Here is a 17,666-nt window from a genome sequence, read left to right on the forward strand (position 1 = left end):
TTTAACTGTTTTTGCCATGTTTTATCATCACTTTAACTGTTTTTGCCATGTTTTATCATCCCTTTAACTACTTTTGCCATGTTTTATCATCACTTTAACTGTTTTTGCCATGTTTTATCATCCCTTTAACTACTTTTGCCATGTTTTATCATCACTTTAACTGTTTTTGCCATGTTTTATCATCACTTTAACTAGCTTTGCCATGTTTTATCATCACTTTAACTGTTTTTGCCATGTTTTATCATCCCTTTAACTACTTTTGCCATGTTTTATCATCACTTTAACTGTTTTTGCCATGTTTTATCATCACTTTAACTGTTTTTGCCATGTTTTATCATCACTTTAACTGTTTTTGCCATGTTTTATCATCACTTTAACTGTTTTTGCCATGTTTTATCATCACTTTAACGGCGTTTGCCATGTTTTATCATCACTTTAACTTTTGCCATGTTTTATCATCACTTTAACCCCTTTTGCCATGTTTTATCATCACTTTAACTGTTTTTGCCATGTTTTATCATCACTTTAACTGTTTTTGCCATGTTTTATCATCACTTTAACTGTTTTTGCCATGTTTTATCATCACTTTAACTGTTTTTGCCATGTTTTATCATCACTTTAACTGTTTTTGCCATGTTTTATCATCACTTTAACTGTTTTTGCCATGTTTTATCATCACTTTAACTGTTTTTGCCATGTTTTATCATCACTTTAACCCCTTTTGCCATGTTTTATCATCACTTTAACCCCTTTTGCCATGTTTTATCATCACTTTAACTGTTTTTGCCATGTTTTATCATCACTTTAACTGTTTTTGCCATGTTTTATCATCACTTTAACTGTTTTTGCCATGTTTTATCATCACTTTAACCACTTTTGCCATGTTTTATCATCACTTTAACTGTTTTTGCCATGTTTTATCATCACTTTAACTGTTTTTGCCATGTTTTATCATCACTTTAACTGTTTTTGCCATGTTTTATCATCACTTTAACCACTTTTGCCATGTTTTATCATCACTTTAACTGTTTTTGCCATGTTTTATCATCACTTTAACTAGCTTTGCCATGTTTTATCATCACTTTAACTGTTTTTGCCATGTTTTATCATCACTTTAACTGTTTTTGCCATGTTTTATCATCACTTTAACTGTTTTTGCCATGTTTTATCATCACTTTAACTGTTTTTGCCATGTTTTATCATCACTTTAACCCCTTTTGCCATGTTTTATCATCACTTTAACCCCTTTTGCCATGTTTTATCATCACTTTAACCCCTTTTGCCATGTTTTATCATCACTTTAACCGTTTTTGCCATGTTTTATCATCACTTTAACTGTTTTTGCCATGTTTTATCATCACTTTAACTGTTTTTGCCATGTTTTATCATCACTTTAACTGTTTTTGCCATGTTTTATCATCACTTTAACTGTTTTTGCCATGTTTTATCATCACTTTAACTGTTTTTGCCATGTTTTATCATCACTTTAACTACTTTTGCCATGTTTTATCATCACTTTAACTACTTTTGCCACCCCCAGGTGTCTGGGCCCCAGAGACCTCTCCCTCTTATCCCCCTTATGTTCCACCGTGACTGTTCTATTATTTAAAAGTCTATTTTGTATTGATATGAACATGGTGTGCCTTGGGTGAATAAAGTCTGAAACCCACTGTTCCAGAGACATCTACTAGAGTGTTTTAGTTTTTTGTGCTAATTCACTTTGACTGTGGGCCAGACTCTTGGTTTCCCAGACTTTAAACGGGTTAGTCTCATTAATAAAGAACTTTTAGTTTGTCTTCCATGGATTTGTTCCTAACTCTGATGAATGAACATCGCGGTTATTTCAGCCGTTCTCCCGGGTAAAGGCCGTAACGTAAAGCTGTAAACTCACGTAGACTTTGTCGAAGGTCTCGCTGAAGAAGAACAGGGTCCCGTTGAGAGCCAGCTCCGCGGTGGAGTCCGATCCGGGAGGCAGCTGCTGGTCTCCGGCTTCTTCTCCGAACTCGAACAGCTCCTCCAGCTCCAGAGCCCGGGTCAGAGCACCGAGGCTCAGCAGGCACCAGACCTGCAGCCAGCTCCGGGACCGAGGGCTCATCTTGTCCGTGAGGGTCCGCGCACAGTCCGACCAACAGCGGGGATCTCCAGTGAAGCACGCCGGTGAGGAGGTGAGGGCAGCGGGGACGCGAGCGGCCGACGCAGCGGTGAGCAGCGGCGGACTGATGGAGGGAGAGGAGGGGGGAGGATGAAAGGATGGAGGGCGCGAGGGGGGGTCATGGCACTTCCGGTGAGACGTTTCAAAATAAAGCCTCGACCTGGTAGAAAAGGTGACATTATGTGGAAGTGTGTTTCCCGCCACTCCGCTGAGTAAAGAGAAGGTGAGGTTGGCATGTTAGTGGTAGAAAGTGGATTTCTCTGACTTTTCTTTCAAACTTTTCCCTCATTGTTTCATTCTCACCGACTTTAGCTCAGATTTTTACTCACTATCGCTGACATTTTGACATTTTATCTCCTAATTAAACCTTATTTTGTTATCTTTCATGAAGTTTGACTCTTTCTCATCATTTCAGCATTTTCACATAAGTTTGACTTTTTATAAATCTAGTTTTGTTCTTTCCCCATAATTATGACTTTATTTCTACAGTATGATTTTATCTTACAGTTTTCATTTTCGGTCATATTTTTATCCTATCATTTCCACTTTCTGTCCTGTCAGTGAAACTTTACATCTCATATTTAGCTTTTTCCTCTGATAATACTGAGTAGTTTAACTCTTAAAGCTCCCGAAAGTCTTGAATCTGCTTTAGTTTGGCTGATCTCTGTCAGCGTTCATGGATCTGCTGAGAACAGCCTGACCTTTCACCTTTGACCTTTGAGGCTTACCCTGCTCATGGAGGATGTCAGTGATGCTCCTCTGGACCGTCGTCTAGTCAGCAGTCTTCCTCATGATCCCGGTCGTGTGCAGGGGCGTGGGGGGGTCCTGATTACCCGGGCACACAGTAGGGAGGGGCCTGCATGAAAACTGTGTTTATTTGTTTTCTTAGTAATCAGGGTCATCATTGAATCCAAGCCACTGAATGGATCAGTCAACAGACTGAAGTTTATATCAGATAGAGTCAGATATGATGCTGCTCCTCCATTAACCCTCAGGCATCTCTTTATTTACTCCCTTTAAAGCCTTTAAGGACAAAAATGGCCACTTCCAAAAAACTGGTGTAAAAACTTCACAGATTCAAAGTTTTTTCTGCTTTTTTTTGCAGAAATCTCTCAAACAACTTCAGCTGTGCTCAAAACTACCAAACATTCAATCATTTTGAGGATTTTAACCCTTTAAATGCCAGTTTGGTTACTTACAGTCAGTGTTGATTTTTATTAAAAAGAAAAAAAAAGTGAAAAAAATGTGAAATCTTCCTTTAACCAAATGTTGGATGGCTGGGGGATTATTTCTAAATCCAGCTTGGACATGCCCATGATTAGCCCAAATATTGACTTTGATGCATTTTTAGTTTTTGTGTAGCGTCTGATCTAAAATTTACTACCCTTTAGAGTCTTCAAGGACAAAAACGTCCCATTGACTCCCATTCAAACCACATTTTTGATCTTTCAGGAGTCAAACTGGCATTTAAAGGGTTAAAATCCTCAAAATGATTGAATGTTTGGTAGTTTTGAGCACAGCCCAGAATGACTCAAAATCCCTGAAACGTCTCTGGCAACGCATTTCAGTCAGTTTGTCCGAGTAGGGCTACCGTAGATCACGCCGCCGCGCATACGCCGTTGATCCGATGGTGACCAACCGACTCGATATGGAGGACGCTAATCAGCACGCCGGCCCTCTCCATGAGAAACTTGAGTACAAAAAAAGGACAGAACAGTCGACCGACATAAAGTATTCTGCACGTTCTGCAGGAAGTTTTCTTCTCACCGAAGCGCTTCCTGCTGAAAATACCACCTTAACGCCAAGCATACGTTCATGGGATTCTGCTAGCACTTTGGCTAACGCGTCGCCAAGCTTGCAAAATGAAACGCGATTAATATAGATTAAAAATGATTAATCAAAATTAATCCACAGCAAACCTGTGATTAATCTGGCAGCCATTTTTACCTGATTTTCAAACTAAAGGGATTTTCAGGCTTCTGTTTGAACAAACTCTTCTTAGTGGTTCCATCCAGGAAACTCCAGATTTGGTCAACTTCCTGAAAACACCTTAAGGAATAAAAGTTATCAAAAGATTTTTTGGATATCCAAGGGCGTGGCCATAGTGGGGGTCAAAGTTTGAAGGCTTTTCTTTCCTCAGACGTTTTGAATAATTGTTCCAAAGATGACATTTTTCAGGCTTCTGCTCAAACAAAGTCGTCCGCGGGGCTTTGTCCTGCTGAACTGAGTTATTGTTGATTTAAAATTTCAGTTTTAAAGGGGAAATTATAATTGAAAAATACATTCAGATGTAGAGATATCTGTAAAAATGACAACATTAGCTGGCTGGCTAGCCGGAGGCCTGTGTAATGGTCTTTCTAATATCTCTAGCTCCGCCCCCGGCTGTGTGACTGAACCAGAGAGAGAGAATGGCCGCAATCATTAAAACAAAAACATCCAGAAATAGAATTTATGAAAGTTCAACTTTCTGAGGTAAATCACTAAATGAACTTTCTCATGATATTCTGTTTTCCTGTATGTGACTGTAGTTTTTATAAGGCTGTTTTTTCTCTCTGTATAAACAGAAGCAGCTCCTACGTTCCTCTAGTCTGATGATTCAGGGCGCTAGCACCACCTAGTGGACAGAGAGGGAAACTACACCATCAGGTCCTCTGCTTGCCCTAAAACAGTGTTAAATAACCAAACAGTGCCTCTGTCATTGAACTTCAGTCCATCTTTATTCTCCTTATTCTATGATTAAGATCTGGATGTTTGATTGGTCCACACGTGTGGCTGTGTTTCTTATCTGGATGTTTGATTGGTCCACACGTGTGGCTGTGTTTCTTATCTGGATGTTTGATTGGTCCACACGTGTGGCTGTGTTTAGTGTTTGTAGAAATGTTGGAGAGGTATGAGGTTCAAATCCTCTTCGTCTCTGCAGGGATGTTTGTCAGTGTGTGGAGCCGAGCTCAGCAGCATCCTCTATTATCTAACACTCTGCAGGTTATGTAACAGCCGAGAAGAGGAGGAGAGGGATGAGGAGAAAGAGGAGGAGGAGGAGTGGAAGGAGGAAAAAGAGGAGGAGGAAGAGGAGGAGAAAGAGGAGAGGGACAAGAGGAGGAGTGGGAGGAGGAGAAAGAGAAGGAGGAAAAGGAGGAAAAGGAGACAGAGGAGGAGAAGGAGGAGGAGGAAGAGGAGGAGTAGAAAGTGGAGTAGGAGAAAGAGGAGGAGGAGGGGGAGGAGGAGGAAAAAGAGGAGGAGAAAGAGGAGAGGGACAAGAGGAGGAGTGGGAGGAGGAGAAAGAGGAGAAGGAGGAAAAGGAGACAGAGGAGGAGAAGGAGGAGGAGGAAGAGGAGGAGTAGAAAGAGGAGTAGGAGAAGGAGGAGGAGGAGGAGTAGAAAGAGGAGTAGGAGAAAGAGGAGGAGGAGGGGGAGGAGGAGGAAAAAGAGGAGGAGGAAGAGGAGGAGAAAGAGGAGAGGGACAAGAGGAGGAGTGGGAGGAGGAAAAAGAGGAGGAGGAAGAGGAGGAGAAAGAGGAGAGGGACAAGAGGAGGAGTGGGAGGAGGAGAAAGAGGAGAAGGAGGAAAAGGAGACAGAGGAGGAGAAGGAGGGCGGAGAGGAGGAGAGGAGTCTGGCGGAGGAGGAGGAGGTCTCGTCAGTCTGGCGGCTGGGTGAGGGAGGAGGAGGCTGGGTGAGGGAGGACGGCTGGGTGAGGTCTCGTCAGTCTGGCGGCTGGGTGAGGGTCAGTCTGACGGCTGAGGAGGAGACGTCAGTCTGGCGGCTGGAGGAGGTCGTCAGTCTGGCGAGCTAGGTTGAGGTCGTCAGGAGGAGGAGCGGCTGGGTGAGGGTCAGTCTGGAGGGATGGGAGGAGAAGTCAGTCTGAGAGGAGGAGGAGGAGACGTCAGTCTGACAGCTGGGTGAGGTCTACGTCAGTCTGACGGCTGGGTGAGGTCTACGTCAGTCTGACGGCTGGGTGAGGTCTACGTCAGTCTGACGGCTGGGTGAGGTCTACGTCAGTCTGACAGCTGGGTGAGGTCTACGTCAGTCTGACGGCTGGGTGAGGTCTACGTCAGTCTGACGGCTGGGTGAGGTCTACGTCAGTCTGACGGCTGGTTGAGGTCTACGTCAGTCTGACGGCTGGGTGAGGTCTACGTCAGTCTGACGGCTGGTTGAGGTCTACGTCAGTCTGACGGCTGGGTGAGGTCTACGTCAGTCTGACGGATGGGTGAGGTCTACGTAAATCTGACGGCTGGGTGAGGTCTACGTCAGTCTGACGGATGGGTGAGGTCTACGTCAGTCTGACGGCTGGGTGAGGTCTACGTAAATCTGACGGCTGGGTGAGGTCTACGTCAGTCTGACAGCTGGGTGAGGTCTACGTCAGTCTGACGGCTGGGTGAGGTCTACGTCAGTCTGACGGCTGGGTGAGGTCTACGTCAGTCTGACAGCTGGGTGAGGTCTACGTCAGTCTGACGGCTGGGTGAGGTCTACGTCAGTCTGACGGCTGGTTGAGGTCTACGTCAGTCTGACGGCTGGGTGAGGTCTACGTCAGTCTGACGGATGGGTGAGGTCTACGTCAGTCTGACGGATGTGTGAGGTCTACGTCAGTCTGACAGCTGGGTGAGGTCTACGTCAGTCTGACGGCTGGGTGAGGTCTACGTCAGTCTGACGGCTGGGTGAGGTCTACGTCAGTCTGACGGATGGGTGAGGTCTACGTCAGTCTGACGGCTGGGTGAGGTCTACGTCAGTCTGACGGCTGGTTGAGGTCTACGTCAGTCTGACGGCTGGGTGAGGTCTACGTCAGTCTGACGGATGGGTGAGGTCTACGTCAGTCTGACGGCTGGGTGAGGTCTACGTCAGTCTGACGGATGGGTGAGGTCTACGTCAGTCTGACGGCTGGGTGAGGTCTACGTCAGTCTGACGGATGTGTGAGGTCTACGTCAGTCTGACGGCTGGGTGAGGTCTACGTCAGTCTGACGGATGGGTGAGGTCTACGTCAGTCTGACGGCTGGGTGAGGTCTACGTCAGTCTGACGGCTGGTTGAGGTCTACGTCAGTCTGACGGCTGGGTGAGGTCTACGTCAGTCTGACGGATGGGTGAGGTCTACGTCAGTCTGACGGCTGGGTGAGGTCTACGTCAGTCTGACGGATGGGTGAGGTCTACGTCAGTCTGACGGCTGGGTGAGGTCTACGTCAGTCTGACGGCTGGTTGAGGTCTACGTCAGTCTGACGGCTGGGTGAGGTCTACGTCAGTCTGACGGATGTGTGAGGTCTACGTAAATCTGACGGCTGGGTGAGGTCTACGTAAATCTGACGGCTGGGTGAGGTCTACGTAAATCTGACGGCTGGGTGAGGTCTACGTCAGTCTGATGGCTGGGTGAGGTCTACGTCAGAGTTCTAGAATCAGGAGGTTTAGCGTCTCTGAGGACAAACGTTAGCACTCATAAAAATAAAATCACTGACATAATAAATTACATTAAGCTCAAACCACAATAAAGAAAATGAAACATGGATATGAGCTCAGAATAACAACTACAGCGCTGTACTGTTTACTCTAAAGGATAGGGGGCGCTATCTGTTAAAAATATCAGCTCTATGGAGGAACGTCAGGATGTTCAGTTTAACAAACACATCATGTTAGATGATGTTTATTAGAAATTCTAAAATCATAAATGTGGTCACCATGAGCTGAGAGGTTCAAACTTTCTAATAAAAAACACGTTCATTTCTATATTCCTATAAATGTTTTATATTATGTTATATTTTGATATATTCCATCAGTGGTGTAGAACGACAGTGTTGTTGATGTTAGAGAACAATAGTTCCAACAGTTAAAATGTAAAGTTGTAGGATTAAAGTATAAATTTAGCAGAATAAAGCCCTACATTTTAAACGTGTTTGACTTTATTTGGTAACATTACGTCTCTCTTTTGTTAACAGTGGGATCTTTTTCTCTTACTACTTTAGTCTCATAACTTTACAGCTTTATAACAGCTTTACTCTGATCAGTCTTTTATTCATAGGGCTTTCCTTTATAAACTCCTCTCATGTAAATGATCTTATTTTAATGTATTCAGACTTTGTCTACACACTGACTCTTCTCTTACTGTCGGCTATGGTGAAAAATGTCCGTAATGATTTTTAGGGTTCTATTTCAACAATCTCGACCTTGGAGTTTTATCCAATCATCTCCATATTTGGTCATTTTATTGAAGACACCCTGAGAAATAAAAGTTATTTAAAGATATAGCTGATGTCAAAAGGTGTGGCCACAGCGGAGGGTCAAAGTTTGTGGATTTGGCAGCCATTTTTACCTGATTTTCAAACTAAAGGGATTTTCAGGCCTCAGGTCCTTGAGGCTTCATCTGATCCACTCCAGATTTGGTCAACTTTCTGCAGACTCCTGGAAGATTCCAGGTCATAAAAAGGTTTTGTTGATGTAAAAGGGCGTGGCTGTAGTGGAGGGTCAAAGTTTGAAAGCTTTTCTTTTCTCATACATTTTGAATAATTGTTTCAAAGATGACATTTTTCAGGCTTCTGCTCAAACAAACTCGTCCGCGGGGCTTTGTCCTGTTGAACTGAGTTGTGCTCGAGTTATTGTAGAAACCTCGAAGATTCAAAGTTGTTTAAAGATTTTGTGGATGTCTGACGGTGTGGCCACAGCGAAGAGTCAGAGTTTGATGTTTTTTAGGCCAACTGCCAGCTCTGCTTGCAGCTCTGACTGTAGTTATTATTTCTATGTAATCATATTTTAAAGGTTATTTTCATGTTTTTATTGAGATGCAGAGGAGAGAGAGGGATAGGAGGGTAACACTGAGCCTGACAACAGCGTCTCTACACGGCTGTGAAAGCTCGCCATGCAGCCCCGGTTAATGAAGATAAAAACTGAAGGCTGGTTTTAGTGTTTTTCTCTTGATTTATTTGTTCATTCATCCTGTACATGAGTAAATAAAAACCATAAAGCATTTAAATCTATTCATTGCTAAATTAGTGAAATGGTCCCCGTCGTTCTGAACCCACCAGGATCAGCCAGAGCCCCCCGCTGTGATGCTGCTCTGACACCATGTATGAGGGGCTGTACATCCCGTTTTCACCTCTCTCTCCTTCTAGATCCATCTCTCCTCCTTCCTCTCCTCTCTGCAGCATCCTCCTCCTGCTCAGCCAATCAGCTGCTTAGGATCGGATCATGTGACCTGCAGGCACCAATCTCTCTCCATCAGGCACCGGCAGAAAGAGGGGAGTAGTCTCTCCTCCCTGGTCTGGTCTCCGTGCGTCAGACGGTGCGTCTGGAGGAGCCTGGATGGATGAGAGGGATCCGTGTGAGCGGCTCAAACACGTTTCTTCTTCTTCTTCTGCTCTCCTAGATCTGCAGCTCCATCTCTAGCCCCCTCCTCCCTCCTCCCTCTCTAAGGGAACGCTCAGGGGATGAATGGGGAGGCGATGGAGGGGAGCCCGGCTCAGCAGCAGCAGCAGCAGCATGCCGGTAATGGCTCCCACCTCCCTCCCCCTCCCACCATCACGCCGGCTATCCCCCCCTACGTGAAGCTGGGTCTGACCATCGCCTACACCATCTTCTACTCTCTGCTCTTCGCCTTCGTCTACGCCCAGCTCTGGTTGGTGCTGAGGTACCGGCACAAGCGCTTCAGCTACCAGACGGCCTTCCTCTTCCTCTGTCTGCTGTGGGCCGCCCTGCGAGCCCTCCTCTTCTCCTTCTACTTCAGGGACTGTGTCACCGCCAACGCGCTCGGACCCTTCGCCTTCTGGCTGCTCTACTGCTTCCCCGTCTGCCTGCAGTTCTTCACGCTCAGCCTCATGAACCTCTACTGTGCACAGGTGAGCCTGGGGGGGTCATAGACCGTGATGAAGGGGTGCTCTAAGGGGTGTGTCCATACACTGTGACATCGCTGATGGGTGTGTCTACAAAGCATCAGTGTAACCACGCCCACAAGTTATGCAACAATCAACCAGAGAAGGAATAAAACGAAGTCTACGTTTACACGCTCAGGGGCTTAAACCAGAATAAACTCAGTCTCTTCTCCAGGTTTAAACCAGAATAAACTCAGTCTCTTCTCCAGGTTTAAACCAGAATAAACTCAGTCTCTACTCCAGGTTTAAACCAGAATAAACTCAGTCTCTACTCCAGGTTTAAACCAGAATAAACTCAGTCTCTTCTCCAGGTTTAAACCAGAATAAACTCAGTCTCTTCTCCAGGTTTAAACCAGAATAAACTCAGTCTCTTCTCCAGGTTTAAACCAGAATAAACTCAGTCTCTACTCCAGGTTTAAACCAGAATAAACTCAGTCTCTACTCCAGGTTTAAACCAGAATAAACTCAGTCTCTACTCCAGGTTTAAACCAGAATAAACTCAGTCTCTTCTCCAGGTTTAAACCAGAATAAACTCAGTCTCTTCTCCAGGTTTAAACCAGAATAAACTCAGTCTCTACTCCAGGTTTAAACCAGAATAAACTCAGTCTCTACTCCAGGTTTAAACCAGAATAAACTCAGTCTCTTCTCCAGGTTTAAACCAGAATAAACTCAGTCTCTACTCCAGCTTTAAACCACAATAAACTCAGTCTCTACTCCAGGTTTAAACCAGAATAAACTCAGTCTCTTCTCCAGGTTTAAACCAGAATAAACTCAGTCTCTACTCCAGGTTTAAACCAGAATAAACTCAGTCTCTTCTCCAGGTTTAAACCAGAATAAACTCAGTCTCTACTCCAGGTTTAAACCAGAATAAACTCAGTCTCTACTCCAGGTTAAACCAGAATAAACTCAGTCTCTACTCCAGGTTAAACCAGAATAAACTCAGTCTCTTCTCCAGGTTTAAACCAGAATAAACTCAGTCTCTACTCCAGGTTTAAACCAGAATAAACTCAGTCTCTACTCCAGGTTAAACCAGAATAAACTCAGTCTCTTCTCCAGGTTTAAACCAGAATAAACTCAGTCTCTACTCCAGGTTTAAACCAGAATAAACTCAGTCTCTACTCCAGGTTTAAACCAGAATAAACTCAGTCTCTTCTCCAGGTTTAAACCAGAATAAACTCAGTCTCTACTCCAGGTTAAACCAGAATAAACTCAGTCTCTTCTCCAGGTTTAAACCAGAATAAACTCAGTCTCTACTCCAGGTTTAAACCAGAATAAACTCAGTCTCTACTCCAGGTTTAAACCAGAATAAACTCAGTCTCTTCTCCAGGTTTAAACCAGAATAAACTCAGTCTCTTCTCCAGGTTTAAACCAGAATAAACTCAGTCTCTTCTCCAGGTTTAAACCAGAATAAACTCAGTCTCTACTCCAGGTTTAAACCAGAATAAACTCAGTCTCTTCTCCAGGTTTAAACCAGAATAAACTCAGTCTCTTCTCCAGGTTTAAACCAGAATAAACTCAGTCTCTACTCCAGGTTTAAACCAGAATAAACTCAGTCTCTACTCCAGGTTTAAACCAGAATAAACTCAGTCTCTTCTCCAGGTTTAAAACAGAATAAACTCAGTCTCTACTCCAGCTTTAAACCACAATAAACTCAGTCTCTACTCCAGGTTTAAACCAGAATAAACTCAGTCTCTACTCCAGGTTTAAACCAGAATAAACTCAGTCTCTTCTCCAGGTTTAAACCAGAATAAACTCAGTCTCTACTCCAGGTTTAAACCAGAATAAACTCAGTCTCTACTCCGGGTTTAAACCAGAATAAACTCAGTCTCTTCTCCAGGTTTAAACCAGAATAAACTCAGTCTCTTCTCCAGGTTTAAACCAGAATAAACTCAGTCTCTACTCCAGGTTTAAACCAGAATAAACTCAGTCTCTTCTCCAGGTTTAAACCAGAATAAACTCAGTCTCTACTCCAGGTTAAACCAGAATAAACTCAGTCTCTACTCCAGGTTAAACCAGAATAAACTCAGTCTCTACTCCAGGTTAAACCAGAATAAACTCAGTCTCTACTCCAGGTTAAACCAGAATAAACTCAGTCTCTTCTCCAGGTTTAAACCAGAATAAACTCAGTCTCTACTCCAGGTTTAAACCAGAATAAACTCAGTCTCTACTCCGGGTTAAACCAGAATAAACTCAGTCTCTTCTCCAGGTTTAAACCAGAATAAACTCAGTCTCTACTCCAGGTTTAAACCAGAATAAACTCAGTCTCTACTCCAGGTTTAAACCAGAATAAACTCAGTCTCTACTCCAGGTTTAAACCAGAATAAACTCAGTCTCTTCTCCAGGTTTAAACCAGAATAAACTCAGTCTCTACTCCAGGTTTAAACCAGAATAAACTCAGTCTCTACTCCAGGTTTAAACCAGAATAAACTCAGTCTCTTCTCCAGGTTTAAACCAGAATAAACTCAGTCTCTACTCCAGGTTAAACCAGAATAAACTCAGTCTCTTCTCCAGGTTTAAACCAGAATAAACTCAGTCTCTACTCCAGGTTTAAACCAGAATAAACTCAGTCTCTTCTCCAGGTTTAAACCAGAATAAACTCAGTCTCTACTCCAGGTTTAAACCAGAATAAACTCAGTCTCTACTCCAGGTTTAAACCAGAATAAACTCAGTCTCTACTCCAGGTTTAAACCAGAATAAACTCAGTCTCTTCTTCAGGTTTAAACCAGAATAAACTCAGTCTCTACTCCAGGTTTAAACCAGAATAAACTCAGTCTCTTCTCTGGGTTTAAACCAGAATAAACTCAGTCTCTTCTCTGGGTTTAAACCAGAATAAACTCAGTCTCTTCTCCAGGTTTAAACCAGAATAAACTCAGTCTCTACTCCAGGTTTAAACCAGAATAAACTCAGTCTGTTCTCCGGGTTTATGGAACTGATATAGTAAGACATACAGCCCGTTTTACTGTCATTAAGCGTGAGGCAGGATTCTGAGAGCCAATCAGAAATCTTGGTTATAGCTTATTTTTGTAGCCACTTCCTGCCATTCTTTTCAATGTGCATAAATGATGGTGTCATCTGCACATTTGAGTTTCAACTTCTGGGCAGACGAGTGGTCACTCATTAACATATAGGCTAAATAAGAGAGGTCCTAAGACCGATCCTTGTGGGACACCAACACCACAGTTAATAAATGATGATGTCCCATTTCCAGCACGTGTACACTGTCTCCTCGTTGTTAGATAGGACTCCATTTAATGGCATTTTCAGAGAAGTTAAGATTTGACAACCTTGAGAGCAGAACATTGTAATTGACCGTATCAAAAGCTTTTCTCAAGTCCAAAAGTACCGCCCCCACTGCATTCCCGCTATCAAGTTTTAAATTAATTTTTTCAGCAGCCATTTCAGTTGAACTTTTTTTTTTTCTGGAACCAAACTGCATGGGATGAAGTGATGTTTCAGCTGAGTTTAGAAAGTCAGTTAGTTGTTCAGCGGCTGCTTTGTTAAGCAATTTTGGATACTAATGATTGGTCTGTAGTTATTTATAACAGCTGGATCTCCTGTCTTAAAGATGGGGACAACAGCTGCAGACTTCCATGCATTTGGAGATAGTGACCAGGTGTGTTATAGGAGTGCTGAACAGGGCTTTTTTAAAATAAGTTGAGTCCCAGTGACACACATCTTTAGCTCTTGAGGTCTTCGGGGATCTTGACACTTTTCTATTTTTTTCCTCTTGGACTTCCCTGATATTAAAAATCATTGTTTCTGGGATGGAGTTGATATTTTTGTAATTCTTGTGCCGAATGTAGATGCCAGATTCTGCACCGAATCACTGGTTAAAACTTCTATCCTATTCCCTGATTCTGTTTTTCAGTCTTTGTTCATTTATTGATATTATTCCATATAGTTTTTCTATTTCCTCTTTAATGATATCCATAAAGAAACTGGCCTTCGCCTTTCTCATTTGTAATTCATCTTTTTCCCTCCCTTCAGGTCTACTTCAAGGCCAAGTTCAAGTACTCACCTGCCCTGCTCAGGTACAGGTAAGTCCATCCAGCATCCTCATACAAGGTCCCTGATTCCTCATAAAACTGGGCGTATGACTGAAGTCTAGATATTTCTGTAGAGATCAGCAGTGTGGATGCTTCTTAAAGATCTAGTCTAAACCAGGTTTCTCCTGGTCCCCCTCTCTGCAGACTCCCTCTGTATCTGGTCTTCCTGGTCGTCAGTCTCCTCTTCCTCGTGGTTAATCTGGTCTGCGCCCTGCTGGTCAAAATGACCGTTGCTGACGTGAAAACCATCGTCCTGGTGAGGGTCACCATCAACGACAGTCTGTTTGTCCTCTGCGCCGTCTCGCTGTCCGTCTGCCTCTACAAGGTGGCCAAGATGTCTCTGGCCAACATCTACCTGGAGTCCAAGGTAGGGGACGGGGTTTTCCCGAGGAGCTAAAGCCTTTCTGAGATTAACAGTGACCGTTTAGCCTCATAGTCCAGGTTTTAACAGACTAACTGTAACACCCTACCTTTGTCTCTAGGGGACGTCGGTCTGCCAGGTGACCCTGATCGGCATCACGGTGGTGTTGCTGTACTCGTCCCGAGCGTGTTATAACCTCGTGGTGCTCGCCCTCACCGACATCGAGACCATCAACTCGTTCGACTACGACTGGTACAACGTCTCAGACCAGGTGACGTGGTTTACCTTAGGGCCAGCTCATAGGAGGGCGTGGCCGTTGCCTGACCTTTGATTTGACCTCTTCCTCCAGGCGGACTTGCGGTCGTCGCTGGGAGACGCCGGTTACATCGTGTTTGGGGTGATTCTGTTCGTCTGGGAGCTCCTGCCCACCTCGCTGGTCGTCTTCTTCTTCAGGGTCAGACGGCCGCCACAGGAAAGGGTGAGTCACGTCACGCCAGTCCAGGCTTCGCCCTGCCGTCTTCAGTCGTTCCTGATAAGTCTTCTCTCTCCACAGAGCACCGTCGGGATACCGAACCACGTCCTCTCCTCCAGAGGTTATTTCTTTGACAACCCTCGCCGGTACGACAGCGACGACGACCTGGCGTGGAGCATCCCTCCCCAGAATGCCTCAGCAAGGTACCAGGAAAACACGCCAGTTTTTACTAAAACCCCAAGGTAGCGATGTCTCTAAACCTGTACCGTCTCTCTGCAGTCTCTCGTCTGATTGCTACGACTGGGGCAGCCGCCACAGCAGCTTCACCGTTCACACCAACGGGGACGAGCAGCGCCTCACCACCACCGCCACCGCCGGGGAGCTCCACCCTTACCCATAATCCCCCTCTCTTTCTTCACTGTACAGCACCACTCAGCACTTTGACCACTTCTTATTTATGGTGTTTTTCTCAGCCATGATGTTAGTAGAGAAAACAGAAGAACGTCCAGCAGAGCTCCTGCACACGGCCGAGAACGTTCTGGTTTTATAAAGACCACTAAAGTAATCACCGATCATCAATGATAGGACCAGGTCTGCAGACTAATCTCCTTCCTCCCTTTGATCACTCTAACCCCTTACCCTTTGGCCTCCCTCACAAACTTCCCTTAGTCCAGAATTCTGCCGCCTGTATCATCTCCAGAACCCGGTCCAGTACTCCCATCAGTCCTGTTCTCCAGCAGCTCCACTGGCTCCTGGTCTACTACTTCATTAAGACTGTGCTCCCAAGTCTCCCCTTAACCCTCAGTCTAACCCTCAGTCTAACCCTCAGTCTAACCCTCAGTCTTACCCTCAGTCTAACCCTCAGTCTAACCCTCAGTCTTACCCTCAGTCTCAACCCTCAGTCTAACCCTCAGTCTAACCCTCCGTCTTACCCTCAGTCTAACCCTCAGTCTAACCCTCAGTCTTACCCTCAGTCTCAACCCTCAGTCTAACCCTCAGTCTAACCCTCAGTCTAACCCTCAGTCTTACCCTCAGTCTTACCCTCAGTCTAACCCTCAGTCTAACCCTCAGTCTGACCCTCAGTCTAACCCTCAGTCTGACCCTCAGTCTAACCCTCAGTCTAACCCTCAGTCTAACCCTCAGTCTTACCCTCAGTCTCAACCCTCAGTCTAACCCTCAGTCTAACCCTCAGTCTAACCCTCAGTCTTACCCTCAGTCTCAACCCTCAGTCTAACCCTCAGTCTAACCCTCAGTCTAACCCTCAGTCTTACCCTCAGTCTCAACCCTCAGTCTAACCCTCAGTCTAACCCTCAGTCTTACCCTCAGTCTAACCCTCAGTCTAACCCTCAGTCTTACCCTCAGTCTCAACCCTCAGTCTAACCCTCAGTCTAACCCTCAGTCTAACCCTCAGTCTTACCCTCAGTCTTACCCTCAGTCTCAACCCTCAGTCTAACCCTCAGTCTAACCCTCAGTCTTACCCTCAGTCTCAACCCTCAGTCTAACCCTCAGTCTAACCCTCAGTCTAACCCTCAGTCTAACCCTCAGTCTTACCCTCAGTCTCAACCCTCAGTCTAACCCTCAGTCTAACCCTCAGTCTAACCCTCAGTCTTACCCTCAGTCTTACCCTCAGTCTCAACCCTCAGTCTGACCCTCAGTCTCAACCCTCAGTCTAACCCTCAGTCTAACCCTCAGTCTAACCCTCAGTCTAACCCTCAGTCTTACCCTCAGTCTCAACCCTCAGTCTTACCCTCAGTCTTACCCTCAGTCTTACCCTCAGTCTTACCCTCAGTCTGACCCTCAGTCTGACCCTCAGTCTGACCCTCAGTCTAACCCTCAGTCTAACTCTCAGTCTAACCCTCAGTCTTACCCTCAGTCTAACCCTCAGTCTAACCCTCAGTCTAACCCTCAGTCTAACCCTCAGTCTAACCCTCAGTCTAACCCTCAGTCTAACCCTCAGTCTAACCCTCAGTCTAACCCTCAGTCTTACCCTCAGTCTAACCCTCAGTCTAACCCTCAGTCTTACCCTCAGTCTAACCCTCAGTCTTACCCTCAGTCTTACCCTCAGTCTAACCCTCAGTCTTACCCTCAGTCTAACCCTCAGTCTTACCCTCAGTCTAACCCTCAGTCTTACCCTCAGTCTAACCCTCAGTCTAACCCTCAGTCTAATCCTCAGTCTAACCCTCAGTCTAACCCTCAGTCTAACCCTCAGTCTAATCCTCAGTCTAACCCTCAGTCTTACCCTCAGTCTTACCCTCAGTCTAACCCTCAGTCTAACCCTCAGTCTCAACCCTCAGTCTAACCCTCAGTCTAACCCTCAGTCTAACCCTCAGTCTTACCCTCAGTCTTACCCTCAGTCTAACCCTCAGTCTAACCCTCAGTCTTACCCTCAGTCTGACCCTCAGTCTGACCCTCAGTCTAACCCTCAGTCTAACCCTCAGTCTAACCCTCAGTCTAACCCTCAGTCTAACCCTCAGTCTAATCCTCAGTCTAACCCTCAGTCTTACCCTCAGTCTTACCCTCAGTCTTAACTTGCCCCTCTAAACAGAGAGTAAGGACCATCTGGTGACTCAGAAGTGGGACATCCCTTTATAACAGTTAGTATTTCAGACTGTAGAGGGCAGTAATGTGCCAAAATGGCATAGTCTGTTGATTCAGAGGAAGAAGAAGAACATGTTAATATTCAACCAGATAACATGTATAAACACCACAACCACGGACATGTTCAGCTGAAAGTCACCGTATAACACGACCATTAGCTAACGCCAAACACCAGCTGTAACTCGTAGACTTGTCCG

The 17,666-nt window shown here is 45.1% G+C and overlaps 3 protein-coding genes across 4 annotated transcripts in view; 2 read left to right on the forward strand and 1 right to left on the reverse strand.

Annotated features, from left to right (window-relative positions):
* The window catches only part of LOC121508520 (nidogen-1-like), a 70,174-nt gene extending 67,974 nt beyond the window's left edge, over window positions 1-2,200 (reverse strand). Inside the window, exon 1 of the mRNA XM_041785441.1 lies at window positions 1,892-2,200. Within this exon, the coding sequence (XP_041641375.1) occupies window positions 1,892-2,095 (204 nt within the window). The 5' untranslated portion in view covers window positions 2,096-2,200. The remainder of the gene's footprint in view (window positions 1-1,891) is intronic.
* A 7,249-nt stretch (window positions 2,201-9,449) lies between these two features.
* On the forward strand, window positions 9,450-15,754 carry gpr137bb (G protein-coupled receptor 137Bb). Of its 2 annotated transcripts, XM_041785907.1 has the most exons (7): window positions 9,450-9,959; window positions 13,980-14,029; window positions 14,183-14,405; window positions 14,521-14,670; window positions 14,749-14,877; window positions 14,953-15,074; window positions 15,151-15,754. In XM_041785907.1, the coding sequence occupies exons 1-7, from the start codon at window positions 9,552-9,554 to the stop codon at window positions 15,269-15,271; spliced, it is 1,203 nt and encodes a 400-aa protein (XP_041641841.1). In that variant the 5' UTR covers window positions 9,450-9,551; the 3' UTR covers window positions 15,272-15,754. The 2 variants fall into 2 exon arrangements, with proteins under 2 accessions (XP_041641841.1, XP_041641840.1); XM_041785906.1 differs by having other exon boundaries at window positions 14,749-15,074.
* On the forward strand, window positions 15,450-17,170 carry LOC121508349 (circumsporozoite protein). The gene is made up of 3 exons (XM_041785140.1): window positions 15,450-15,647; window positions 15,859-16,025; window positions 16,540-17,170. The coding sequence occupies exons 1-3, from the start codon at window positions 15,450-15,452 to the stop codon at window positions 17,168-17,170; spliced, it is 996 nt and encodes a 331-aa protein (XP_041641074.1).
* Window positions 17,171-17,666: the final 496 nt, after the last annotated feature.

The sequence above is a fragment of the Cheilinus undulatus genome, linkage group 4 (assembly GCF_018320785.1).
Source record: "Cheilinus undulatus linkage group 4, ASM1832078v1, whole genome shotgun sequence".
Taxonomy (NCBI): Eukaryota; Metazoa; Chordata; class Actinopteri; order Labriformes; family Labridae; genus Cheilinus; species Cheilinus undulatus.

Excerpts from the sequence above, each read along its gene's own strand:
- gpr137bb (XM_041785906.1), top strand. The coding sequence starts at position 9,552 with ATGAATGGGGAGGCGATGGAGGGGAGCCCGGCTCAGCAGCAGCAGCAG. Across the intron at positions 14,030-14,182 it reads CCTGCCCTGCTCAGGTACAG|ACTCCCTCTGTATCTGGTCT; the intron begins GTAAGTCCATCC and ends CCCTCTCTGCAG. Across the intron at positions 15,075-15,150 it reads CCCCAGAATGCCTCAGCAAG|TCTCTCGTCTGATTGCTACG; the intron begins GTACCAGGAAAA and ends GTCTCTCTGCAG.
- LOC121508349 (XM_041785140.1), top strand. The coding sequence starts at position 15,450 with ATGATAGGACCAGGTCTGCAGACTAATCTCCTTCCTCCCTTTGATCAC. Across the intron at positions 15,648-15,858 it reads TCTACTACTTCATTAAGACT|TCTAACCCTCAGTCTAACCC; the intron begins GTGCTCCCAAGT and ends CTCAACCCTCAG. Across the intron at positions 16,026-16,539 it reads AACCCTCAGTCTTACCCTCA|TCTAACCCTCAGTCTAACCC; the intron begins GTCTCAACCCTC and ends CTCAACCCTCAG.